The 27,504-nt window shown below is 36.5% G+C and overlaps 1 protein-coding gene across 1 annotated transcript; it reads right to left on the bottom strand.

Annotated features, from left to right (window-relative positions):
* Positions 1-1,194: 1,194 nt before the first annotated feature.
* Positions 1,195-3,321, bottom strand: LOC100780125 (protein MAIN-LIKE 1-like). Its single transcript, XM_006606683.1, has 5 exons — positions 2,950-3,321; positions 2,448-2,840; positions 2,259-2,345; positions 1,444-2,077; positions 1,195-1,361 (listed from the first exon to the last, which is right to left on the bottom strand). Exons 1-5 carry the CDS (start codon positions 3,319-3,321, stop codon positions 1,195-1,197), a joined length of 1,653 nt encoding a protein of 550 aa, XP_006606746.1.
* Between the last annotated feature and the right edge of the window lie 24,183 nt (positions 3,322-27,504).

Raw genomic sequence — 27,504 nt, 5'->3', positions numbered from 1 at the left:
TGCTATATTACAATGGGAGGTGGAACATGTCATGCCAAAATGAGTTTGTTGGTTACTCGTTCATAGGAAAAAATCCCAAAAAGTTTGACATTCCCACTGGATGTACAATGGATGAACTGAAGGATTTGATCAAGCAAGTTGCGCCTCCTGGGATTCCCCCTTATGGTATTGATGAAATACAAATGGTAAGACGATTGTTTTTTCGGAAACCAAGTCACCATGAGTATTCAGAAAAAGTTATAAAATTTGAAATAATTGAACTCAAAACCAACGATGACGTGATGAAGGTGTTGATTGAGTCTAACTACTAGAAAAAGATTAGGCTAATAGAAATTTTAGTTGTTTTTAGTAAACCTGTATCAGAAATGAAAGACGAGTTGTCCTTGTCACAAAATTAGCATGAGTTAGTTGTAGTATTTGATGCAAATTTAATTTTGTTCGACTATGCTGAAGTTAATGTACTGTTTGAATTCATGTATCGCAAAATTAGCATGAGTTAGTTGTCGGTCTTGCAATTTTATTTTAAATATAAAAAAACAACTACAATAACCGAAAAATAACAATTAATTATTTAAACTCGAGTAGTTCATTTTTTTGAATGAAACAACTATAAAATTAAAATTTAATTAAAACATATTTTGTCATCAATTAACAATAATTTAATGTTGAACTAATTAAAAATATTTAACAAAGTACATTTAACTCTGATGCAAAAAATGGATTTTTATTTTTTAGTCTCTTAAAATAAAATATAAATGTTACGCCTAATAATAAAATTATAAAATATAAATACGGATTTTTATCTTAGGAGGAAATAAAAAAACATTTTTTTTAATTTGATAGAATAAAATTATAACATTTTTTTAATTAGAAGTTTTTTAAGCATGCGCGTCCATGTTTTCAACTTCTTTATTTCAATTTCCATTTTTTGTTTAATTTATTCTTTTCTACACCCTTTCCATTTTTTTATCTGATGAGAGAAATTAAAAAAAAACATTTTTTTTAATTTGATAGAATCAAATTATAAAATTTTATAAGCTAGATTAGGCAAAGTGAATACACAATCAATGGAAATAAATAAAACTAACATTACTAATGTAAATAAATAAAACCAACATTACTAATGAAATGGGTTCAAGTACAATATCTGTATATACATCGAATATCAATATAAAATGTGTAAATAAACTATGCCTAATTCGTGCGCCACCTGCATCGAGACCTAACATATACTAGCTGGTCCTGTGTGACACTCCTGACCATCTTGAGGCATTCTTCGATCAGCTCAAGTGTCGATGAGCCTGGCGTGACCACCCCTAGGCTCAGATGGCGCTCCAACCTCTCAGCAATCCCATAGCAAACTTCTTGTTAAATATAAAACAAATAGATTACACAAATTATTATGAAAATATTGACGTAAATGACGTAAATTATTAGTATTACTTATCACTGCATGTCTAGGCTCCTCCACAACGGGCCTCGCAGATGTCGATGGTGCTCCTGGCTCCGGCACGTGAGGGATATCTGTCTCTGGGGCCTGAGGGACGACTCGGGGTTGCGGAGCATGACCATCTAGCAGAGGATCTGATGCCTGGCCTGGTGCCATGAAAAAATGGGAAATGCGGAAGAACCAGTCTATGTAGTCGTTGGCACACTGACTTGGCACATCGCACACCTCACCTACTAGAACCATATGATCCGAATAGTGTATCCACCTGTCGTGTATATCATCATACGACACCCATGAGTCGGCAGGCGGAGTAGGAATGGTCTGGGTGTATCCAAACTGCCGCATGACCTTCTCTGGTCGATAATACACAACAACAGGCCCCCAGCGTAGGAGACCGGAATAACATGAAATCATATGGAAGTCCTGGACCGGTCGGTGCTCCCCATATGGGATGCAACAGACATCCAGAATCCGGAGTCGGTCCAGGCACTCCCTGTACGCCGGTGTATGTATGCTCTTCACGGTCTTCTTCGTGGCAATCCACCTACAGGCACGCAATGAATCCTCGTCGTAGTCCTGATCAGCAGTGGACTCCGTGACTGAGGGAAAGTGCTCGTATATCCAGCACTACAAAGGTAACATCAAAATGATAAACATTAAATTTGAAAGTCTAAAAAAATTTAAAGTTGAACATTTTTAAACCTCAACGAATGAAAAACATGTTTGTTACCTACAGCAGCGTGATGTAATCGCCAAGTTGTCGACTGCTGCTGATAGAGGCATCGTTCAGGTGGTCGTACATATGCACCAATGCAGCTACTCCCCAGGAGTACCTCCCAGTCTGACTGAGGTCATGAAGGGCCTCCAAATACACAACATGAACATTGGTTGCACTCTTGTTAGCAAACAGAGTGCAACCCAGAAGATGAAGAAGATAAGCGCGAGCCGCAACTGTCCAATGACCTGCCTGGCATTGGCGCTCGTAGATATCACATACAGATTGTAGGCGTACATACGGTCCACGACACTGCCCTGTCTCAGCCCTGGCAGCCTTTGTAGAGACCATCAATAAATCCACCAGCATCTGAACCGCATCATCCACATGCAAGGGCTGAAAGGCATGCAAGTTGCCAACCACGGGCAGATGCAAAAGTGACGAGATGTCATCCAGGATGATCGTCACCTCTCCCACAGGGAGATGAAAACTAGACGTCTCATGGTGCCACCGCTCGAAAAATAAGGACAAAAGTCCCCGATTGCCAGTGTTTACCGAACACGCGATAAGAGGACTTAGTCCTGTCCTAGCAACTAGTCCCTCGATGGCAGGGACAGGCCTTCCTAAACTATGGACCTTCCTCCCATGAGATGATAACTTCAACTCAGGACACTCCTGAATTGAAGTATAAAGGAAGACAAAATTCATTAAAATCATCATTTGAAAACTAATTTCAATCATAAAGTATAATTAACAAGTAACTAAAAATAAATATTATAAATACTTCTCCCGTCCATACGCTACAAGCAACGTGATCCGCATACTGGGTCAGCACGGATGGGTCGCTCGGACCACCCGGAAATCCCTCATGCTCATCCTCAGCATCCTGGGCGCCTGTGTCTGCAGGAATGTCTACCCCAGTGTCCTCTACATCAGCTGGTGCCATCGGGTCATTCGAAAATACGTCAGCCTCTACATCTGGCGCAGGGAGCACTGGCTCATCGTGCGTTGCAGTCACAGGTACTCGCTGCCTCCATGTGGATGCGGTAGGCCATCGACGCTGCGGAGCATCATCGGAATCATCACGATCTCCTTTGCCCACACATTTGTCAGTAACGTGACCTAAGGCACGACCTATTCCTCTGGTCCTAACCATGATCTACAAATGAGTACCGTAAATTCCATCACTGATTTCATTCTCTCAAATTTCATTGGTCTAACGCATATAGGCATTATCTTTTTTCAGACACTACTTGATAGAAAAAGGATATTCACTTTGAAATTAAGATATATACATTGCTTAGAAGTGAGACTGATTTGGAAAGGTGAGAAATTTAGGAAGGAATATCCCCTTCAAAGTTAGAATCAGACAAGTTGAGATGCGTAAGTCTCACAAACCCACCAAAGACAGATGACAAATGAGAATGATTAAAATCATTGAAAGCAAGGTTGAGTGAGTGAAGATGAGAAAGATGGAATGAGAGGGTGTCATAGGGAGGAGTTTTTTAAGTGCAGCAAGGCAGAGGTGTCATGGTGAAAAACAAAGGATGAGCAAATGGGAACACAAAAGGAACCAATAGTGATGAGCAATTGCAACAAATGTGAGCCAATAGTTATGCCAATATTTGGATAATTTCAGACAAGCACTAGGTATCTTTTGGAATTTTTTAAATCAAGAATATTGTCATTATCATATGTTTGGAAAATATCTCTAATCATCAATTATATGAACCAATAGTTATAACTTTGTTCCCAAGGGTGCAAGAAATCAATAATTTTCAAGGAATCCGAAGATTCGATTATTGCAACTAGTGGAATGCTCACAATTACCACCTTAATTTGGTCAGATTATCACCTCTCGCTGTAAATTAACATCAATTTACTTTGACAAAATAATAAGGTTTCCGTAGTGCTTGAATGATTAACCCCTTTATAATATCATAAATAATGTACATGCGTGAAGAACAAAGCAAAATGCAACATTTAGTATTAGTGACTTGATAGAGAGCAAAAAACTATGCTAATCTACTCCTAAGAAAAACACTATTAAAGACTATAAAAAAATAAAAGGAAAACAATATTTTATTAATTTCTCATTCATTCATTTCCCTGAAAGAGGATATATTTATATATAATCATAATTAATGCTAATCAATATATACTATTTATCTATATGTCAACATCTCATTATTTACAACCAAATTGTGACTAAGGTCAAAACAAATTGTGACAACAATCTAATAAGAATGATCCAAATTACAGGTAATATTTACTCTTCTGCCAAAGTAATATTAAACGTTGAAAAAAATATTCTATAATATATAAAGTACTCACGTTGTTCAGAGTTCAAATGAACACCTTGTGACAAAGAAATAGCCTTGATGAAGTAAGCTGCAAATTTCAGAAACAAAAACACATCAAATTCAGATTTAACAATTTTTAAAATGCATATTCAGACAATTTACAGATCAAGTTGATCTGTAAGGTTCTTTCAGATCAACATGATCCGAAAGAACCTTACGGATCAACTTGATCCGTAACGTTCACGTTCAATCTTATTTTTTTAAAAATGCTAAATATTACATAAATAACAAAGTTAAGTATACTCTAAGAAGACCAACTTCAAGCTCTTAGGCGTGAGTTCGCGAAAGCTCAAAACTATATAAAAATCTTTAATTGTCTTTCCAAGGCATGGAGCAAAAAACCATAATATAAACCTTACTTAAGAGATTGAGTCCACTACTACTCTAACCAATAATATTTTGTTTCTATATAGGATAGTTTAGTGTGCATTTGTTTGAAAGGAAAGAAATAATGTAAAAGGGAAAGTTTGTACTTTTTTTTGTGGGATGCACATCTCTCTACTTTAATTCAAAACAATTTCTTCTATTTCTGTCTTATTTATTTTTCTCCTGTAAATCAAATACACCCTTAAATTTATCCTTAAAAAAAGTTGTCTTTTAAAATTCAGTAAAATCTTAAGAGCCATGCTATATGGTACGAAGGGAGGGGAGTGAAATGCACAAAATTGCTTGGTATAACTTCATAATTAAAAGGGCTAACATATTATTGTTTATGATATGTAATTATTTTTAAAAATAATTAATTAAAATTTATCAAATAACTATTTTATCAAATGTCTATAATCAGGAGGTGGATGCATTACCAAAATGAGCCAAGGCTTTTCTTAATCATTCTAAACCATTTTAACTACTCACCAGTGTCTTGGAATGAGTCGAGGCTTTTCTTAATGGTTTTTTCTAACTACTAATTAAATTTGAATTTTAAAATGAGCCAAGGTTTTTTAAAATTTTCCTCATTTAAAATTTAATATATAAATTTCAATTTTCTCACAATTTATCTAATATTTAGCATTTTTAAAAAATTAAGATTGACTGTTACGGATCAACTTGATCTGTAAAGTGTGTAAACAAATGTTACGGATTAAGTTGATCCGTAACTTCCACTGCTACTAACGACACCGATGAACTCAGTGCAACGATGCTTACCTCGCCAATGCCGACACGCGGAGGCAGCAACACCACCGTCAACTTGGCTGGGATAGTCAACACCCACGGCGGCGCGGTCACAGAATGAAATGCCGACGAAGAAGACGACGACGACGCTCACGGGGAAAACAAATGCGGTGCGGATGATGACGATGGTGGGTCTAGCTTTTTTTAGACCAGCCTAGACTAAAAGGAAGAAGAACGAAGGTGACGTGAGGTGAGGGGTGAGGAAGGAGACCAAAAGCTTCAGTAAGGAAGAAGAAGAAAAAATGGTGAAGAAGAAGAAGCGAAACGCGGGAGGGAGGGAGAGAGACGAGAATGAACCATTTTTTTTAAATAATTAAGCTAGGGGTACAAATGTCTTTTCTCCTTAAGTGCTGGGTGCACCTAGCGGCACTCTTGATGGTGGTGCTTTGAGCCCAACGTGAAGATTCACTTTGGGAAGCCCAAATTACAAGTACAACTTTTGACATTTTATTTATAATTTTTGTTCTACTTTTAGGCTGAATTTTCTGATGACTTTTTATTTTCTCTTAGCCTTACTAAATGCTTCCTAGAAGTGCTCCAAATCATTTAGTGGCTAGTGGGAATAAATTTTCATGTTTATTGTCATTTTCCTAGGTAGTGGGCATGCAATTATGAATGCATGTTAGTGGGAATTTATTTAGCATTTCAAGATTAGCCTATAAATAGGGAACTCTTGTACTCTCCAAAGGCAAAATTTGAAGATTAATCAAATTTGAGATTTTCTCTATTATGAGAGTTTTTCCTTTGTTCTTGGGTTAAGAACTCGATAGTGTTGGTTCTACCGACAAGTCATGGTGAGAGTCATGCTCCTTTTGATAACTTTGATTTTACGGGTAAGTCGCGATTTGAGTCAAGTTTCTTTTTTTTTTTTTACTTTTTCAAGATAGTGCTATGTGTTCTCTTATTATAATATATTGAATTTAAATAACAACGCATATGTTAAATAAAAAATAGAGACAAAGAAAATCATTACATGTTATGAAAACACAGAACAAACAACGATGACAACCAAGACGGGTGAAATCATAACTTAAAAACAATAAACATCAATGACCATGGAAATAGGAAAAATGATAATCTAAAAACTACACAGACCACAACAACCAAGATACTTGTTTGATTAAAAGTTCCTTCTTACCTTGTCATTAAACAACACACAAAACATTACAAATTCATTGAACTTTGTCATTGAAAAAGATTGGGAAAATCCAAAGTTGTCACTATTCATTGAGCATGAAAGTTGCATCGATTTATTTTTTGCGATAAAGAATGGACTGAACAAGACTTTGTCAATCCATGTCGACGAAAAAGATCTTGCAAATTCAAAATTTGTTACTGTTTATGTGTGTCAAAATTTGCACAAATTCGTGTTTTTGGATCAGACAAAGGAGTGACCAACATTTCACCGATTTGTGTTAATGCTTGACATCGTGGGAATCCAAAGTTGTTACTATTCATTGAACACGAAAGTTACAATGAATTTATGTTACTATTCTATAGACCACAATTCACAACAACCTTTTAATAATAAAAAATGCAATGACATTTTAGTTAACTTTACAGTAATTTTATATTCTACAAATAATAGATGAAATAAAAATTTTCTAAAAATTAAGTTTATTATGAAACATTGAAAATTCAATATATAAAACATCACCTATTACACTTCCTTAAGACAAATTTTAATTTTAAATATTTTTAAAATATATTTTTAAATGATATTGTTACGTAATATTTTAAATAATATTATTACATATATTTTTAAAATATTTAAATGTATTATTGATTAAATATAAACCTAAAATTTTAATAAATTATTTAAAAGTATTTAAAATGTAGAATCATTTTACTTCGATTTTTTTTATAAAAAAATAGGATCATAGAAGAGGAAATTAACATTTTGTTTTGTCTAGCTGCAAAAAAATCATAAAAAGGTATTGGTTTAAGTTGGTTGACAATAGCTGAGAAACTTCCTTAAATAATGGAAATTGAGAGGAAAGGCAGTATAATTCTTTGTCAACAATTGCAGTACTCTTCCATCTGTAGATGCTTCTTACAAGTTACAACCTTAATACTTTCACAATTCAAATGTCTAAAATTTAATTTCATGTATGATCACAATTGAAATTTAAAGGTAAATAGGTCATCATCAAACCATAATAATATGAAAGAATTGAGGGCACTTTGTAGAAGAAAACAACACAAGAAGGAGATATAAATTCTGTTTTTAGAAATTTTATTTCTTTGACCAAAAACACGTTTATCGTCTTATACAAGTTTTAAATAAAAAATAAAGGATATTGAAAAGAGCTTTATTAGGAAATGGTTTTTTATATTAGATCAAAACAAATATAAGATCAAGTTTCCACTAACTTATCAAAAGTTACAAATATTTTTCATTGCCACTTCGTGCTCTTACAAAGACAAGCTCTACCTGAAGCTTGACTTCAACCTAATATTCTTTGTCCTATCAAGTTACTACTAGTTCTAAACAAATCAACTAGATTTGTTGGAAGTTTGCACAATGACTAAGTTTGTCACTTCGTGCTCTTACATGTTTATAGGTTGGCATGTTAGGCACTTTAGCAAAAAGTCATGTCTTCCATTAGAGTAGGTCTACATAGGTAGAGTGTGCCTTTTGATAAAGATCAACACTTCCAAAATTTGGACTTCATTTATTCTTAATAGGACTTTGATAGGTCCTAGGAGAATGTTTTCTACAAGAGAGAATCTCAGACATAGAGTATTAAATGAAGGTCATAAATGTACTACTTAATATTATGTTAGAGTGTCTTATATGGATGTATCGTCTGAAAGCACATCATACTCAACTTTTATCATTTGTATTTATTTGCATCTATTCAAAATAATTAAGAGTTTTGATTCATATTTAAGACATAAATGTCTTTAGACTTAACAATCTCCCTTTTTTTGATGACGTCAAACAAATGCATATGTAAAAGTTGAAGACATATATATGATATATGATATGATAGTTAAGTGCATATATATGACATATGATATGATAGTTAAGTACAATGTCAGTCTTATCAGATGCAACAAAACAATTATAAAACACAATATGCATCATAAGACATTGAGATAAAGTCCTTTCAATCAGAAAAGTCTCATTTTATTCATCAAAGATATATTACATAAACAATTAAGATGAATAAGAGTTTAAAGATTTTGGAAACCTCCCCCACAAATGATGCTTAGCTCCCTCTTAATATTTGCATCTTATGCTTCTGCTCTGCATAGCTCTCTGTCGCAACGTGCCCTTTTGCGGGCGAGCGAGGCGAGGCTCACGGGTGCGCTTTCCAAAGGAGGAAAAGATGCGCGGAGTCGCCACCAACGTTTATTTGTGGAAAACGTCGGGAAAACCGAAGGAAACCGGTCAAAATGAAAATTCTAAGTTTGGGAGTTGTATTTACGTTTGAGGAAGGTATTAGCACCTCTCACGTTTGTCTCAAAGGACAACAACCTATTTTTTAGAATTGTGGAAATTGTATTGCCTTAACTTTTATTTCTTTTTATTTTTTGAGGTCGACAAAAGCGGGGCTTTTGCTCCTATGTACCCTCCTTTGGAGAGGAAATCAGACCTACGTAGTTCTTTCTTAAGAGTGAATCAAGCGATTCTTTTTACTTGAATTTGTGATCATTTTTAAGGCGTTGGACCTTAAAAATGATCCTTTTTACTTGGTAAGAAACTGAAATGATAAACTTTCAAACCCTATTTTTTGTGGACGAGCTTGACTAGGCGAGTTGATTTTAGCCTTAGTTTCACTTTAGTTATTAGTCAATCCAATTAAGAATGAGAAATCCCAAAGAGAAAACGTCCGATTGATTTTTTCGCTTCATTTTACTAAAAGATATTTTTTATTATATTATTATTTTACCTCTTTTTTTATTTTCAACGTGGTTACGGCACGACCGAACGGTCGGAATTCATTTTAACCGAAATTAACGGATGATACAATTCAAATGATCGGTGGAAATTTATTTTATTTTTTGATTAGGCGAGAAATGACTTAAATAAATGACTGAAGCACGTCAAAAGGGGGTATAGAAAGCGAATGAAAACGAGAATAAAAATACATGAAACAAAATGTGGACCACCACGGGTACATAGAATGAATTGAAAAGCTCGGTTTGGGGTACTTACCAGTTGAAGACTGAAGAAAACGAAGAACGAACAATGAATGTCGAAGAACGGTTGAAAATCTTCGCGTAATTACTCACGGAAACGTTACGGAAGCGCCTCGGCTTGGATTTTCTTTACGGCAACAATTTTCCTCAGCAATTTCGAGAGAATAAGAAGTGCCAAGAAGGCTGAACCCTTCTCCCTTCACTCCTCCCCCTATTTATAGCAAAATAGGGGAGGAGCTTGCCACCCAGCTCGCCCAGGCGAGCAAGGTTGCTTCCTCCAGAAGCAACATCTTTCTGGAGGAAGAATCTGGAAGGCCCAAGTGGGCCTGATTGTCGTTTGTACCCCCCTTTTTACTAAATGCACCCCCCTTTACCTTTTTTGGTAATTCTTTTTCCGTAACGTTACGAAACTTTACGAATTTCGTAACGATACTTATTTTCCTTCCGCAAGGTTACGAATCCTTACGGATTATGTATTTACTCTTTTTTAGCTTTCGAAGAAGTTACGAAAACTCACGGATTGCAAAAAACACCTCCTTTCGATTTCCGTCACATTACGGAATTTTCACGGATCGCGTAAGCCTGCTTCCTTTTGATTTTCGGCACGTCTCGGGACTTCACATATTGTGCAACAAAGGGTGCCAAGTATCTCGAAGCGGCCAATCAAAGGTTGTATATCATCAAATAATAATCCCCGGACGAAATTAGGGTATGACACTCTCCTTCAACTATTACTTATTCTCCCCTTTTTGTTTGGCAACTTCTTCTTCCTCTTTAATCTTGTGAAAGAACTCATCTCAAGAGTTGTCATCAGAAGAGATATTTACTAGGGCACCTCTTGGCTTCTCTTTTAGATCTTAGACAGTTCTTTAATCAAATATTATTTTGGATAGTTTTGAAATATGTTGTAGGTTGACATGCCCAAGTCTTTTGTGTGAAAGCCATCTTTCATCCTCTCTAGACAACATACACGTTACATTATGTTGGCTAAGATTTATCACATCAATCTCATCCAAATTATTGTGTCGTATGGTAGTAAAGAAGGACTTGTCATCTTTTGTCTTGACTATGCACTTGTTTTTGTTGAAGGAGATAATATAACCACTATCACAAAATTGACTTATGCTAGGCTGGTTATACTTCAAAACTTTAACATATAAGAGGTCGTCTATGGAAGCTAGAGAGGAAATACCAATTTTACCTACACCGGAGATCTTTCCCTAACTTATGCCTCCAAAGGTAGCTACTCCTCCCTCATGTGGGTTTAGGTCTAGGAACATAGACCTTTCCCCCATCATATGTCGTGAGCATCCACTATCGAGGTATTGAATTAAACCTTGGCCTTTCACTACTAAGGATATTTGCAACAAGTACTATTGGAGATTTTGGTAACCATATCTTTTTGGGTCCAACATAGTTAGTCCCTTAGACATTTGTTTATTCTTATGGATGCATTTGAACTTAGAGTGTCCAAATTTACAACAAGTCACATTTGTCTGAGACCAAAATTATGGATGTTGTTCCCTTTCCAAAGCCAAGGCAAAATTTTTCATGGGGTGTTGATGGAATTTCAAAAGAGTGGTGAGAGTCTTTGAACTTTCCAAGAACATCCCAGAATCCTTAGTGAGATAGGCTACTTCCTCCCTTAGCTTTTCAACTATGGAAGTTTTGTCTGTCTTATTGGCCAAACTTAGACTCTCTTTTAGAGGGGATCTTCTTTTTCATATCTTCATTTGATTTCCTTAATTCAGTGTTTTTAGAAATAAAAGCTTTAAATTTTTCTTCAAAAGTTTTTCAGTAAAGGGAAATGATGATAGTTCTAAAGAAGAACATCATAGGGCATGTTCTCTTCATTGTCTGATGAAGCACAAGAAGAAGTATTTGATTCAGAGAAAGATTTTACCTAAGTCTTATCATTTGTATCTGCCATGAGACAAATGTTGGCTTGTTCATCGTTTGAACTGCTACTCTTCTAACTATATGAGTTATCCCAGGTGACCATTAGACTTTTTCTTTTTGTTGTCATTATAGCATCTTCTTTTCTTCAATTTAGGACATTTAGCCTTCATATGTTTAGGCTTTCTACACTCAAAGCATATGCAAGAATTTTCAAGTCTCTTGCTTCTTGGATGACTGTGGTCTTTGGTTCCCACACCTTGGGAAAACTGTCCAACACCTTCAGGATTATCTAAGCCTTATAGTATGATTGTCCAAGGGCTTCCAAATTTTTAGAAGAACATGAAGTCTTCCAAAAATATCACCTATAGACTCTCCATCCTTCATTGTGAAGCTTTCATAATGCCTGGTTAGATTCTCAACCTTCCTCAGTCTGACATCCCCAGTGCCATCATAGTTTATGCTTAATGAGTCTCAGATCTCTTTGGTAGTTCTTAGTCTATAGATCTTGTTGTACTCGTTTTTGGATAGGGCACATGTCAGAGTGTATCTAGCTTTTGTGTTAAACTCCATAATTGTGAGATTGTCATTTTTCCATTCAACTTTAGGTTTGGGAATAGGAATATCACTATTGGTGATGATGAGCTAGGTTTTATACTAGGCAGACTTGATGCACATCTCCTTTCTGTCCTACTAGTAGGGGTAGTCTTCTTTAGCGAAGCCTGATGATCCTGTAAAAGATTTTCCCTTAGTGATGAAATGACTGTGATTATCTGCCTCTACATATTTTCCTCTAAACACTATTAGGTGCTCTAACCTTAGAGGTTGAGCTCTGATACCAAATATTAGAAGCAAATAACACAAAAGGAGTTGAATTATGTTTTTAGAAATTTTAAATTTTTTCTTTGACAAAAAACACATTTATCATTTGATACTAGTCTTACATATAACAAAAAAAAGGATATTAAAAAAATATTTATCAAACAATGGTTTTCTTTATCAAATCAAAAATAGATATAAGATCAAGTTTTCACTAACATATCAATTGTTACGAGTATTCTATATTTCCACTTCTGGCTCATAAAAAGGCAAGCTCTACCCCTAACTTGACTTCAACCCAGTATTTTTTGTCCTACGAAGCTACTGTTGGCTCTAAACAATCAATAAGATTTCTTGGAAGTTTGCATAACGACTAAGATATGATCGCCTTACAGACAGATATATCACTAAGCACTTTATTCTTTTCTCTCAAGGTTTATAAGGCGTTTTACGAGCTTTGTATCTATGCAAAAAATTTACAGGAAGCTTTACAAGAAAAAAATGAATGAATGATTTGTGCAATTTGATTTGTATCTTGTATCTTATGAAGGTTCTTCTATTTATAGCCTTCATCTTCAAGTATTTGTTGTCTCTTAACGAATGGATTCTCCACTCTGGTTCTTCGTCTGAAGTCTTGTGGTCATTGAAGCATTTAATGTTGCATTAAATGCACATCCCTACTTCATGAGAGTCCATGTTGAGAAGGGAAGCAACATGAATAAGCAGAAGAGATTTGACTTTTACATGCTCAACTCCTTATTGAGTGGCATTTGTATTGCTTGTTTCTTTTTATCTTTAGTTTATCTTTAGAAGTAGGAAGATAGTTTCTAAGATAAGAAACATCTTCAGTGCTATATAACTCATTGCTTTAATCGATTACTGTCGCATGTAATCGATTACAAATGTTTTTGAGAAACTTGGAAAGAGTTCATAGTTCTAGCTTGATCGATTACCATATATTCGTAATCGATTACACAATTCTTTTTTAGACCATTTTTGTTTTCTTGGGTCTCTGGTTTAATCGATTATAGGGATATAGTAATCGATTACATCATTCTTGAAAGTGTTCCCGAAAGTGATCAATAACACTTTAATAGATTAAATCAAGATCGTAATGGATTACATTGTTCTTGAATGTTTTCTAGATTTTGGGGAAGAACACTTTAATAGATTAAATAGGAAATCTAATTGATTACTTTCTTGAAATAATCAATTACATTGTCAATTTAATCGATTACAGATGGTTATAATTGTTTTCTCTATATACATCCACCTTGTGTTTTCACTTTCAATGATTGAAAAACAAGTTTTTGAATAAACTTTTATGTCTCAAAAACTTCAGTTTTCATTTCTTGGATCTTTCAAAAGGAAAGTGAGTTGTAAACACATTCGAGATCAAGAGAGGTCTATTCAATCAAGTCTTTTGTTCTTGCATTTGAATGTAACAGTTGTATCTCTCCTTGACTCCGTTTCATATGGTTTTTATATATTGTTACCGCATGTACAAGAGTTTTTACAGCATGCTAGAATAGGTGTTTCTAGTTTGAAGCTAAGAGTAGGTTTCTCATAGGCTTAGATTCGCAAATAACCCTAGGGTTTGGGTGCCTAAGTTTCATTTTCTAGGTAGAATTTGATATTACTTGTGATTGCTTGTAAAACTCATATTGCATAGTGAAAATCTAACTTGTGTTGATTAGATAAATGGATGAACTTCTTTAGAAATAGAGAGTGAAAAAGTATAAATCTTGTTATCTATCTTCTCTTTAACTCTCATCTCTCTCTATTGCATTCGTTATCAATTTGTTGAGTTTCAAGATATTTAAAATTATGTACCTTAACAAAAAGATACTATGTTCACGTGATTGATTCCATATTGTTTTAAAAGATATTTGTGATATGATCTTTGGGATACAAAACTTTTAAAACTCTTTTTTTTTCTTTCAATTTGATTTTAAACCAATTCACCCCCCTGCCTCTTGGTTTGGTTAGTCCCATTGTCTTTTTTAGTTTATAGGTTGGCAAGTTTGGCACTTTAGCAAAAAGTCACTTCTTCTATCAAAGCAGGTCTACACAAGTATAAATAAAGATCAACACATTCAAGCATTTGAATTCATTTATTATTCATAGGACTTTGACATATCCTAGGAGAATGTTTTCTACAAGAGAGAATATCAAACATAAAGTATTAAATGCACTACTTAATGCTATGCCAGATCATTTTAGAAGGATGTTGATGTAAGCTCCATTGGAGCTTGTAGGCCTAGGATCTTCTTCATCAATGGATTCCTTTGCTTCTTGGAAGATGAATGGCAGCAGAATTGAGAAGGAAGAGAGAGAGGATACGCCACTTCAAGGAGAAGATGAGTCTAGAAGAAGCTCACCTCCATAGGAGGCCATGGATAAGAGCTTGGAGGAAGAAGGAGATGAATGAAGGGAGAGGAAGAGAAGATCACGAAACTTTGTGCTCTAAAAGAGCTCTAAAATCTGAAGTTTAATTTTCAAATGATCAAAGTTGAAAAAATGCACACACATAACCTCTATTTATAGCCTAAGTGTCACACAAAATTGGAGGGAAATTTGAATTTCAATTCAAATTTCACTTGAATTTGAAATTGAGTTTGTGGAGCCAAAATTTCACTAATTATGGTTAGTGAATTTCAGTTATGGTTCAGCCCACTAATACAAGATCAATTCCAAGATTCTCCACTAATTGAGCTTAGGTGTCATGAGGCATGTAAAGCATGAAGGACATGCACAAAGTGTGACTATATGATGTGGCAATGGAGTGTAGTAAGCAAATGCTCACCTCCCCCTCTAAAATTTAATTGGATTGGGCTTCTACCAATTCAATTAAATTTATTTCCCAACACACACATCAAATATTCACTTAATGCATGTGAAATTACAAAACTACCCCTAATACAAAAACTAGTCTAGGTGCCCTAAAATACAAGGGCTGAAAAATCCTATATTTCTAGGGTACCCTACCTACATTATGGAGCCTTAAATATAAGGACCAAATATAATAATATCCTAATCTAATATGTAAAAAGATAATTGGACCCAACCTTGGCCCATGGGCTCAGAAATCTACCCTAAGGTTCATGAGAACCCTAGGGCCTTCTTCAGCAACTCTAGCCCAATCCTCTTGGAGCCTCTTGCTCATGGCTCTAGTGACTGGTCCCTTCCTAGAGAGAATTGCATCATCCCCTCCTCCTTGAAGAGGATTTGACCTCAAATCTATTAGTTCCTCTTCCTAAATATCAGCTCCACCTGCAAAAGGAATTAAATCAGAAATGTTAAAAGTGGTGCTATCTCCATACTCTTTTGGGAGGTCCAACCTATAGGCATTGTTATTAATCCTCTCCAAAACCTGGAAAGGTCCATCCCTTCTAGGGCCAAGCTTGGATTTCCTTTTAGTAGGGAATCTATCCTTCCTAAGATGGAGCCAAACCCAGTCACCCTCATTAAGAATTAGCTCTTTTCTTCCTCTATTACCTTTAGTTGTATACACCTTTGTTTGGTTCTCTATTTGGTTCTTAACCCTCTTATTCAACTTCTTTACAAACTCTGACCTAGATTCCCTTTCTTTATGTATAAAGAAGTGTCCAGTGGAAGGGGAATGAGGTCTAACGGTGTTAGGGGATTGAACCCATAGACAACCTAAAAAGGGGATTGCTTGGTGGTTCTATGAACCCCCATGTTGTAGGAAAATTCTACATGAGGAAGATACTCATCCCAAGACTTATGGTTGCCTTTTAGAAAAGCCCTTAAAAGGGTGGATAAAGACCTATTCACTACCTCTGTTTGCCCATCAGTTTGTGGATGACAAGTGGTAGAGAAAAGAAGTTTAGTTCCTAGCTTAGCCCATAAGGTTTTCTAGAAGTGGCTAAGGAACTTAGCATCTCTATCTGACAAAATGGTCCTAGGTAAACCATGGAGTCTCACAACTTCCCTGAAAAAGATTTTTGAGATGTGGGAAGCATCAATCCACCTTGTGGCAGGGTATAAAGTGTGCCATCTTGCTAAACCTATCCACCACCACAAAGATAGAGTCTACACCTCTTTGGGTTCTAGGAAGCCCAAAGACAAAGTCCATACTAATGTCTACCCAAGGTGCAGATGGGATGGGTAAGGGTGTGTATAGCCCATGAGGCTTCACCCTAGACTTGGCTTGTAAACAATCCACACACCTAGTGCAATGCTTATGGACATCTTTCTTCATATGAGGCCAATAAAAATTTTCTTTGAGGAAGACAAGGGTCTTGTCTATCCTAAAGTGGCCCATGAGTCCACCCTTATGGCTCTCTTTCATAAGTAATTTCCTAATGGATCCTTGGGGTATGCAAAAATTTCCCTCTTTGAACAAATACCCCTCAACCAAATAGAATCCATCTTGGGCCTTTTTCCCACAACTCTCATAAATGGGAGAGAAATGTTCATCTAAAGCACTCAAGTCCCTAATGTTATCAAATCCTAAAATTTGAGCTCCTAAGGAGCAAAACAATGTGTGTCTCCTAGAGAGGGCATCAGTTACCACATTTGTTTTTCCCTTTTTGTATTTGATAACATATGGAAATTGCTCTAGGTACTCTACCCATTTTGCATGCCTTTTGTTTAACTGACTTTGCCCTCTAATGTACTGAAGTGATTGATGATCACTATGAATGAAAAATTCCTTGGAAACAAGGTAATGTTCCCAAGTTTGGAGGGCTCTTATTAAGGCATAAAGCTCTTTATCATAGGTGGGGTAGTTGAGCGTCGCACTATGAATTTTTTCACTAAAATAAGTGTCGCAACATGCCCTTTTGCGGGCGAGCGAGGCGAGGCTCACGGGTGCGCTTTCCAAAGGAGGAAAGATGCGCGGAGTCGCCACCAACATTTATTTGTGGAAAACGTTGGAAAAACCGAAGGAAACCGGTCAAAATGAAAATTCTAAGTTTAGGAGTTGTATTTACGTTTGAGGAAGGTATTAGCACCCCTCACGTTTGTCTCAAAGGACAACAACCTATTTTTTAGAATTGTGAGATTGTGTTATCTTACCTTTTATTTCCTTTTTTATTTTTGAGGTCGACAAAAGCGGGGCTTTTGCTCCTACGTACCCTCCATCGAAGAGGAAATCAGACCTACGTAGTTCTTTCTTAAGAGTGAATCAAGCGATTCTTTTTACTTGAAAGGTAATCATTTTAAGGCGTTGGACCTTAAAAATGATCCATTTACTTGATAAGGAAAACTGAGATGATAACTTTCAAACCCTTTTTAGTGATTTTTTGTGGACGAGCTTGACTAGGCGAGTTGATTTTAGCCTTAACTTCACTTTGGTTATTAGTCAATTTGATTAAGAATGAAAAATCCCAAAGAGAAAACGTCTGATTGATTTTTTCGCTTCATTTTACTAAAAGGTATTTTTTGATTATTATATTGTTATTTTACCTCTTTTTTTTTATTTCCAACGTAGTTACGACACGACCGAACGGTCAGAATTCATTTTAACAGAAATTAACGAATATTACAAATCAAATGATCGGTAGAAATTTATTTTATTTTTTGATTAGGCGAGAAATGACTTAAATAGATGACTGAAGCACGTCAAAACGGGGTACGGAAAGTAAATGAAAACAAGAATAAAAGTACATGAAACAAATGGGGACCACCACGGGTACATAGATGAATTGAAAAGCTCGGTTTGGGGTACTTACCAGTTGAAGACCGAAGAAAACGAAGAACGAACGATGGATGTCGAAGAACGGTCGAAAATCTTCGCGTAATTACTCACGGAAACGTTACGGAAGCGCCTCGGCTTGGATTTTCTTCACGGAAACAATTTTCCTCAGCAAATTTAAGAGAATACGAAGTGCCAAGAAGGCCGAACCTCTTTCCTCTTCACTCCTCCCCCTATTTATAGCAAAATAGGGGAGGAGCTTGCCACCCAGCTCGCTCAGGCGAGCAAGGTTGCTTCCTCTAGAAGCAATAGCTTTCTGGAGGAAGAATCTGGAAGGCCCAAGTGGGCCTGATTGCTATTTGTAACCCCCTTTTTACTAAATGCACCCCCTTCTATTTTTTTGGCGATTCTTTTTCCGTAACGTTACGAAACTTTACGAACTTCGTAACGATACTTATTTTCTTTCCGTAAGGTTACGAATCCTTATGGATCATGTATTTACTCTTTTTTAGCTTTCGATGAAGTTACGGAAACTCACGGATTGCGCAACAACACCTCCTTTTGGTTTCCGCCACATTACGAAATTTCACGGATCGCATAACACTGCTTCCTTTTGACTTCCGGCGCGTCTCGAGACTTACATATTGTGCAACAAAGGGTGCCAAGTATCTTGAAACGGCCAATCAAAGGTTGCATGTCGTCAAGTAATAATCCCCAGACGAAATTAGGGTATGACAATAAGCAATAGGGTGCTCACCTTGTAACAATACAGCTCCAACTCCCACTCCAGAGGCATCGCGTTCTAGCTCAAAAGTTTTAGAAAAGTCCGGAAGAGCTAGAACAGGTGCCTTAGTAAGCTTTTCTTTGAGAAAAGCAAAGGCTTACTCTTGTTTTTCACCCCAAGTAAATGCCACATTCTTCTTCACCAGCTCATTGAGAGGTGATGCAATTGTAGAGAAATTAGGAACAAACCTTCTATGGAAGCTTGCTAACCCATGGAAACTCCTAATATCTCCCACATTTTTTGGGGTGGGCCATTCTTGGATGGCCTTGATTTTCTCAGGGTCCACTTGGACCCCATTTCTACCAACTACAAACCCTAAGAAAACTATATTATCTACACAAAAGGTACACTTCTCTATATTTGCATAGAGGGTGTTTTTCCTAAGGACTGAAAGAACTTGCCTGAGATGTCCTAAGTGATCATCTAGGCTCCTACTGTACACTAAAATATCATCAAAATAAACAACTACAAATCGACCTATGAAATCCCTTAAGACATGATGCATAAGCCTCATAAAGGTGCTTGGTGCATTAGTGAGCCCAAAAGGCATCACTAGCCATTCATACAAACCAAACTTGGTCTTGAAAGCGGTTTTCCACTCATCACCCTTTTTCATCCTGATTTGGTGATAACAACTTTTAAGATCAATTTTTGAAAAGATATTGGCACCATGCAACTCATTAAGCAAATCATTAAGTCTAGGAATGGGGTGCCTATACTTTATAGTGATGTTGTTGTTGGCCTTGCAATCTGTACACATTCTCCATGTACCATCCTTTTTGGGCACCAACAACACTGGCACAACACATGGGCTTAGGCTCTCTTGGACCCAACCCTTCTCCAAATATTCTTTAACGTGAGATTCTATCTCCTTAGTCTCATGAGGGTTAGTCCTATAGGCTGGCCTATTAGGAAGGCTTGCTCCTGGGACTAAATCTATTTGATATTCTATTCCCCTTAAAGGAGGTAGCCCAGGGGGTATCTCTTTGGGAAATATATCACCAAATTCATGTAAGAGTTCTTGGACCTTTAGGGGTAAGGTCTCAAATGTAGGAATTGTGGCAGTGCTAAGGGATGTTTCCCTTGGTAGGAGAAGGTAGAAAGATTGTTTAAGAAGGAGTGCTATTTTAATATCACCTTTTATTGCAAAATGATTTTCCTTCTTAACAATATTCTTGGAGGAATCCTTTCCCTCTTTTTCCTTTCCCTTGGCCTTTGAAGACAAGGCCTTACTATCCTTCTTGTTGGACCTTGTGGCCTCAATAACTTACGAAGGGGTGAATTAATTTTCCACTAACAAACTTTCAACCCCCTTCTAAAAGAGATAGGCTTAGAATGCAGAAGAAGCAACAATAAATTTAATAATGTTCTTTAAACATGCAAGACACAATTGATTGCAAAAAAATAAATAAGATATGGGAAGAGAGAATACAAACACAGTTTTATACTGGTTCGGCAAATTCCGTGCCTACATCCAGTACTCAAGCAACCCACTTGAGATTTTCCACTCCCTTTGTAAAAACCCTTTACAAAGTCTGAACCACATAGGGATAACCTCTCCCTTATGTTCAGCATTCCATATAACTTAAGAGACCCTCGGTCCCTTAATCAATCTCTTTGAATGAGAAGAAAGAAAGAAGAATTCTCTCTTGAAGAGAAGGATATTACAATTGAAGTCCATGGAGAAACTCTTAATGGATTTGCAAGTGTTTGCCCAAGAGTTTCTTTTGAGAGAGCATTTGGCAATGTAGTTCTCTTGGAATCTCTCTCATTTTCTTTTGAGAGGATAAGACATTCTGAGCAAGCAAAACTCTCTACAATTTCGTCCCAAGTCACACATATATATAGGCCTTTGATGGCCATTCAAAATCCAAATGATAAGATGTGACTGTTGGCGATATTCCTTGAAAATCCTCTCTAGTAATTGATTACAACATTAGTTTAATAGATTACACAGTTATTTTTCTTGAACAGTTGTGACTCTTCATTTAAAATTTGAATTCCCAACGTTCAGAGTCTTTGGTAATCGATTACATATGATGTGTAATCGATTACACACTTTCAAACCATTGGTAATCGATTACATGTGCCTTGGATGACTTGAAACCTTTTGTTTTGAGGCAAGGCTTGATCTTGAAGAAATCTTGAATCAAGGCTTTGTTTGTTGAAACAATCTTGTATTAATCTTGAAGCAAATGAGCCTTGTTTTGATTCTTCTTTTGACATAATCAAAATCATATATACATACATTCACACTTCTTTTTCTTTTATTTTTCTAGTTTTTCTTCCTCATCCCTCTTATCTTTCATAGTTAGTTGATCTTTGGCCACCTGTGAAGGTGTTTGAGGATGCAACACAAATTTAGTGCCAAGATGGGTGAGGGTAATCTCATTAGTTAGGCCATTGTAAATGATCTTCCTATCAAATTGCCATGGCCTTCCTAAAAGAATATGTCCTGCCTCCATGGGAACTATATCACAATTAACTTCATCCTTCTATGTCCCAATGGAGAAAGGTACCTTCACTTGTTGGTTAAATATCATTTCCCCTTGCTCATTGAGCCATTGAAGTTTATAAGGTTTTGGGTGGGGAATGATAGTGAGGTTCAACTTGGAAACTAATCTTGTGCTACAACAATTGCAACACACTATCCACAATGAAAGAACAAGTTTTATCTAAAATTTTGCATCTTGTATGAAAGATGTTCTCTCTTTGGGATTGAGAGAGATCACAAGACTGACCTCTAAGGAGCCTTCTAACCATTAAGAGGTCACCTTCTTCATGGTGGTAGACTTCCTCACTAGACTCTTCACCCCTTACATCATCTTCACTTCCACTAGAGGAAGGGAAAGAAGTAGTCTCCTCTTGACTACTATAAATGTCTTGACCCCTCATGATCATGGTTTTCTTTGAGGGGCATTAAGAGGCAATGTTACCTCTCCCAAGACATTTGAAGCATCTAATGTTGCTAGTCCTTTCTTGGGAACTAGTCTTAGGGTGCATTTCTCTATGGTCTTACCCTTATCTTCCTTAGGTTTTGAAGGTGCAGCCCCCAAAATTCCATGGGCTTGGTCCTTCCTTGGATAAGAGTGAAAACTATAAGATTTTGAAGAAGGCTTTCTTTTAAGTTGGTGCTCCATTCTTATACAAAGTTGAACTTGCTCATCTAGGTCCCTATATGGAAGGAGTTCAACCTTGTCCCTCACTTCTATAATAAGCCCACTAAGGAACCTAGCTATGCTTGTTCTTTCCTCCTCCCTAAGTCCAACTCTTAAAAAGAGTAGTTCCATTTGTTGTCTATATTCTTCAACACTCATACTCCCTTGTCTAAGCCTTTGGAGCTTGTCCATAAGCTCCCTTTCATAGTAGGAGGAAATGTGCCTCTTCCTAAGGGCACTCTTAAGATCATTCCAATACTCTACTGGAGAAGACTCCAAGAAGATTGGACCAAAGATGCAAGAGAAGGCCCAAGGGTTCTCATGAGCCTTAGGGTAGATTTCGGGCCCATGGGCTAAGTATGAGCCCACTTATCTTTGTACATATTAGATTAAGGTTTCATTAATTTTTGGTCTTGTATTTAGGGCTCCATAATGTAGGTAGGGTACCCTTAAAATATAGGATTTTTCAGCCCTTGTATTTTAGGGCACCTAGACTAGTTTTTGTATTAAGGGTAGTTCTATAATTTCACATGCACTAAGTGAATATTTGATGTGTGTGGTTGGAAATAAATTTAATTGAATTGGTAGAAGCCCAATCCAATTAAATTTTAGAGGGGGAGGTGAGCATTTGCTTACTACACCCCATTGCCACATCATATAGTCACACTTTGTGCATGTCCTTCATGCTTTACATGCCTCATGACACCTAAGCACACTTAGTGGAGAATCTTGGAATTGATCTTGGATTAGTGGGCTGAACCATAACTAAAATTCACTAATCATAATTAGTGAAATTTTGGCTCCACAAATTCAATTTCAAATTCAAGTGAAATTTGAATTGAAATTCAAATTTCCCTCCAAATTTGTGTGACACTTAGGCTATAAATAGAGGTCATGTGTGTGCATTTTTTTTAAAACTTTGATCATTTGAATATTAACTTCAGATTTAAGAGCTCTTTTAGAGCACAAAATTTCGTGCTCTTCTCTCCCTCTCCCTTCATTCATCTCCTTCTTCCTCCAAGCTCTTATCCATGGCCTCCTATGGTGGTGAGCTTCCTCTAGGCTCATCTTCTCCTTGAAGTGGCGTCTCCTCTCTCTCTTCCTTCTCCATTCCGCTGCCATTTATCTTCCAAGAAGCAAAGGAATCCATTGATGAAGAAGATCCTAGGCATACAAGCTCCAATGGAGCTTACATCAATCCCCATGAAACCTTTGTTCCCTAACAAGGGAAGTCCACCAATAGAGGGCATACCCTTGAAAGCTAAGGGTAGCCAATGGAACTTTTCTCTCTTCGCTAATATGATGGCAAGCAAAGAGTTGTTCAACCTTCATTTCCCAATCTAAGTAGGCCTCAACATTATCTTTTCCATGGAAATATGGGAGGCTAATGTTAACCTCTTGAGGCATTCTATCCTTTTCTCTTCTTTGGGAGTGATGTTTAGTATGTGAACTATGGCGCCCTCCATAATAGTCGCTAAGTTCTTCACTTAAACTCTTGCAAGAGTCATGACTACTATAGGAGACATGTTTTTCTCTTTTCATTTCTTTCATTATTTTTCTTCTTTCTTTCTCTCTTATTTTGTCTCTTTCATCTTGACTTATTTCTTCCACTATTTTTTTACCTTTTTCTTTTCTCTCTTGTTTTTCTTTCCACAACTTAAGGGATCTCAACTCATCTAATATCATATACAAGGGGTCTTTAGGAGTAGAACCCTCACCATTAACACTAGATGAAGAATGAAGACTCATGTTGGTTCCTAAGTTATGGTTCATTCTTGTTGGGGGTTTGAAAACAAAAGGTAGAAGAAACTATGGTTCAAACTAGCCAAAATAAACACTAAAAGAGGTGTGAAAGATAAGGTAAAAACTAATTGGTAAAAGGTAAGCTATCTAGGCAGTTTGACAATGGAAGGTAAAGGAATTAATCTATGAAAGTAAGCAAGAAATGTAAACTAGGCGAATCCTAAGAGTGTTTGGATGACCACATTTAAGGTTCCCAACAAAACACTCACAATCCTAAGGGAAAATTGCCTAAAATTATTACACACAAATGGAAGTAGGGTGACCTATTGGAGGCTCCCAACTTACTTCCAATGAAAGGCCTTTTTGTTACAAAATTTGAAAGCAATGAAAGTAAGTAAATTGTCAATTACAAAATTACAAAAAGGTCCTCAATTTTGGTGGTTGTTCTCTCTTTGGTGATTCACTCAATTTGTAGTGCTTCTTAGTCCAATAGCTCTTAAGGTGGTATTCCCCTTGCTTCTTGACTCAAATTCTTCAAGGGATGGCACCAATCCTCCTTTCCAATTCCCTATATGGCAACTCACAAAAACAAAGAGACAAGCAATAACCAAAGAGCAAAAAAATGAAATGAAAGCTAAACCAATAGAGTTTTAACAAGACAATTTTTCAAGGATTATTCAACAATGAAAGCAATGAAAAGCACATAAAAGCAAACTAGGACTCAAAGAGAAACTTAGAATGGCTCTAGAGTAAAGTAAAAAAACTAAAAAAAAGACTCAAGAAACCTCTAGTTTTGGAACTTGTATTCACAGTAATTTTCAATTGAAATTTCAGAACTAGGATTGGTATAAAATACGCACCAATTATAGAACAAATTTTGAGCCAAAACAACAAGCACACTTCCCTTTCACTTTTTTTTTCCTAGACACTGATTTTTTTGCCAACTTGTGTGATTTTTCTTATTTTTTCCTTTAATCCAAATCACTTGTTTATTTTTTCATAATTTTGTTCCAGATGTCTAGAAAATTCATTAAAAATTTCAGCTCAAAAACGTAGTGACTTATTCCCAGTAATTTATACAAGTTCATATGTTCAAGCTGCCAGCACCAGCGATTTCAACCTAGAAATCAATAGTAGTGTTTATGTTGCTTAAGGCTTGGATAGTTACATTTTGTGTTTTCTTATGCTTAGTTATCTTGGATAACACAATTTAAGAGAGCTTAAGACTTATTTTGATTCACAAATCCAGCCACAACTCAGCACCACAACTCAACTTCATCATAGGTGTCATACCTTAATTTCGTCCAGGAGTACTTGCGGTCGGTCCTTGAACCTTGTTTGCTCCCTTCAGAACCCTCGAAACAAGCATCGTTGCATAATCCATAAAGTTTCGCAACATTCCGAAAGGAAAAATGTGCATTGTTACATAATCCGTAAAATTTCGCAACATTCCGGAAGGAAAACAGCTGTCGTTGCGTAATCCGAAAAGTTCCGCAACGTTTCAGAAAGAAATCAATAGAAAAAAACACAAAGGGGGTGTATTTAGGGAAAATGGGGGTGCAAATAGAAACCAAGCCCACTTTGGCCTTCTTGAGGGTTCCAAAAGAAGGCGATGCCTTCTGGTGGAAGCAACCCAGCTCGCTTGGGCAAGCTGGGCGGCAACCACCTCCCTCTTTTCTCCTATAAATAGGGGAAGGAGGGCAGAGCAAATGGGTTCAGCCTTTCTGGTATTGATAAATCTCTCAAAATTAGTGAGAAAAATTGTTTCCGTGAAAAAAATCCAAGCCGAGGTGCTTCCGTAACACTTTTGAGACGTTTTCGTAAGCGATTTCGTGGAGATTCTTCATCGTTCTTCATCGTTCTTCACCGTTCTTTGTTCCTTCTTCAGTCTTCAACTAGTAAGTTCCCGAAATCGAATCTTTCAATTCATTCTATACACCCTTAGTGGTCCCTACTTATTTTGTGTACTTTTATTTTCATTACGTTTATTTTCCGTACCCCTTTTAACGAGCTTTTAACCGTTTAATTAAGCCGTTTCTCACCTAATAAATGATAAAATGAATTTCAACTGATCATTTGTGTTGTAATGTCGTTTAATCACTGTTAAAGCAAAATCTAACCGATCGTTCACGCTGTAACCTCGGTTAAACCAAAAAAAGCAAAATAATAATAAAATAATCAAAATATCTTTGAATAAAATAATAAAAAAATGAATCGGACGTTTTTCTTTGGAAGTTTCCTTGAATGAATTGACTAATAACCAAAGTGAAACTAAGGCTAAAATCAACTCACAAATCAAGCTTTTTCCGCAAAAATCACTAAAAACCGTTTTAAGGTCTAACGCCTTAAACAGTCCTTTTTGCTTTTATCGATTAACATGGACCGTTCAAAAGCATAAAATCAACATGTAACTTTACCACTTTTGCAAGAACTTTGTCGGTCTGATTTCCTCATCGCAATTGAGGATACGTAGGAGCAAAAGCCCCACTTTTGTCGACCACCCCAAGAGATCGTTAATGGTCCAACGCCTTAATGTTTCTCTACTTTCAAAAACAAGAGATCGTTAATGGTCCAATGCCTTAACGTTTTTCTCCTTTCAAAATCAAAAGATCGTTTAATGGTCCAACGCCTTAAATGACCTTTTGTTCGGTTAAAATATATCTTGCGAAAAAAGATAAAAACAACTTAACCAACGTTTAGTTTTGAAAGAACTACGTAGGTCTGATTTCCTCTTCGCAATTGAGGATACGTAGGAGTGAGGGAAACACCTTTGTCGACCACACCAAAATTAAAAACATAAAAAGCATAAAAACACAAAAAGACATAAAAAAAGGGAAAATAAAACATTTTGAAGTCATATTTGCACACTTGATTAAAGGTTGTCGTCCCTTGTGATGGATGCGTGGGGTGCTAATACATTTCCCGTGCGTAAAAACAACTCCCAAACCTTTCACGATTAAAGTTCGTGGACCACACCTTTCCAGTTTTTCCGATGTTTTCCTCAAATAAACGTTGGTGGCGACTCCGCGCATTTTCCTTTCTTGGAAGACGCACCCGTGAGCCCCTCGTCGCCCTTCAGACGAGGGGTAGGTTGCGACAGTTGGCGACTCCACTAGAGACTGTTTTTAGAGAGTTAGGCCTTCTAATATCATGCAATCTCATGACTTCCTCTTTTGTCGGTTTCCTTTTATCTCTCTTATGTTCCTGTATATAACTCTTTGATACTTTTAGTGCGTTTTTTGAAATGTATGCATGAGATAGATATTTATTCATTTGATGCACATAAACACCAACACTATTTGTACACACAGTGAGTTGAAAAGGGGCCCTATACCTTGGTCCATGGGAACATAAGGAGTGGAGGTGAATTTGTGGTCATGCTGGGTCTCCGACTTGCTTGATAACAGTGAACCCTCATCTAGAGTTTTTCTCTTTGATAACATATTGTTGCTGGTAGTCCCTACTGCGGCAATATGTTTTTTCGAAGGGGATGATACCTCTAGAAACCATCAAGAGAGATATGACCACCTTGGGAATTATCACTAAAAGCCTTTTAGTTCCTCCCGTTTAGGTCCCTAAAATAGGGGCACGA

This window comes from Glycine max, chromosome 20 (genome assembly GCF_000004515.6).
Source record: "Glycine max cultivar Williams 82 chromosome 20, Glycine_max_v4.0, whole genome shotgun sequence".
NCBI classification, from domain to species: domain Eukaryota; kingdom Viridiplantae; phylum Streptophyta; class Magnoliopsida; order Fabales; family Fabaceae; genus Glycine; species Glycine max.
This window is presented reverse-complemented; position numbering and strand designations above follow the sequence as displayed.

Coding starts and splice junctions, on each gene's coding strand:
- LOC100780125 (XM_006606683.1), bottom strand. CDS start 3,321: ATGGTTAGGACCAGAGGAATAGGTCGTGCCTTAGGTCACGTTACTGAC. Junction 2,346..2,447: donor CGTATGTACGCCTACAATCT/GTATGTGATATC, acceptor TTTGCTAACAAG/AGTGCAACCAATGTTCATGT. Junction 2,078..2,258: donor CCTGGGGAGTAGCTGCATTG/GTGCATATGTAC, acceptor TTACCTTTGTAG/TGCTGGATATACGAGCACTT.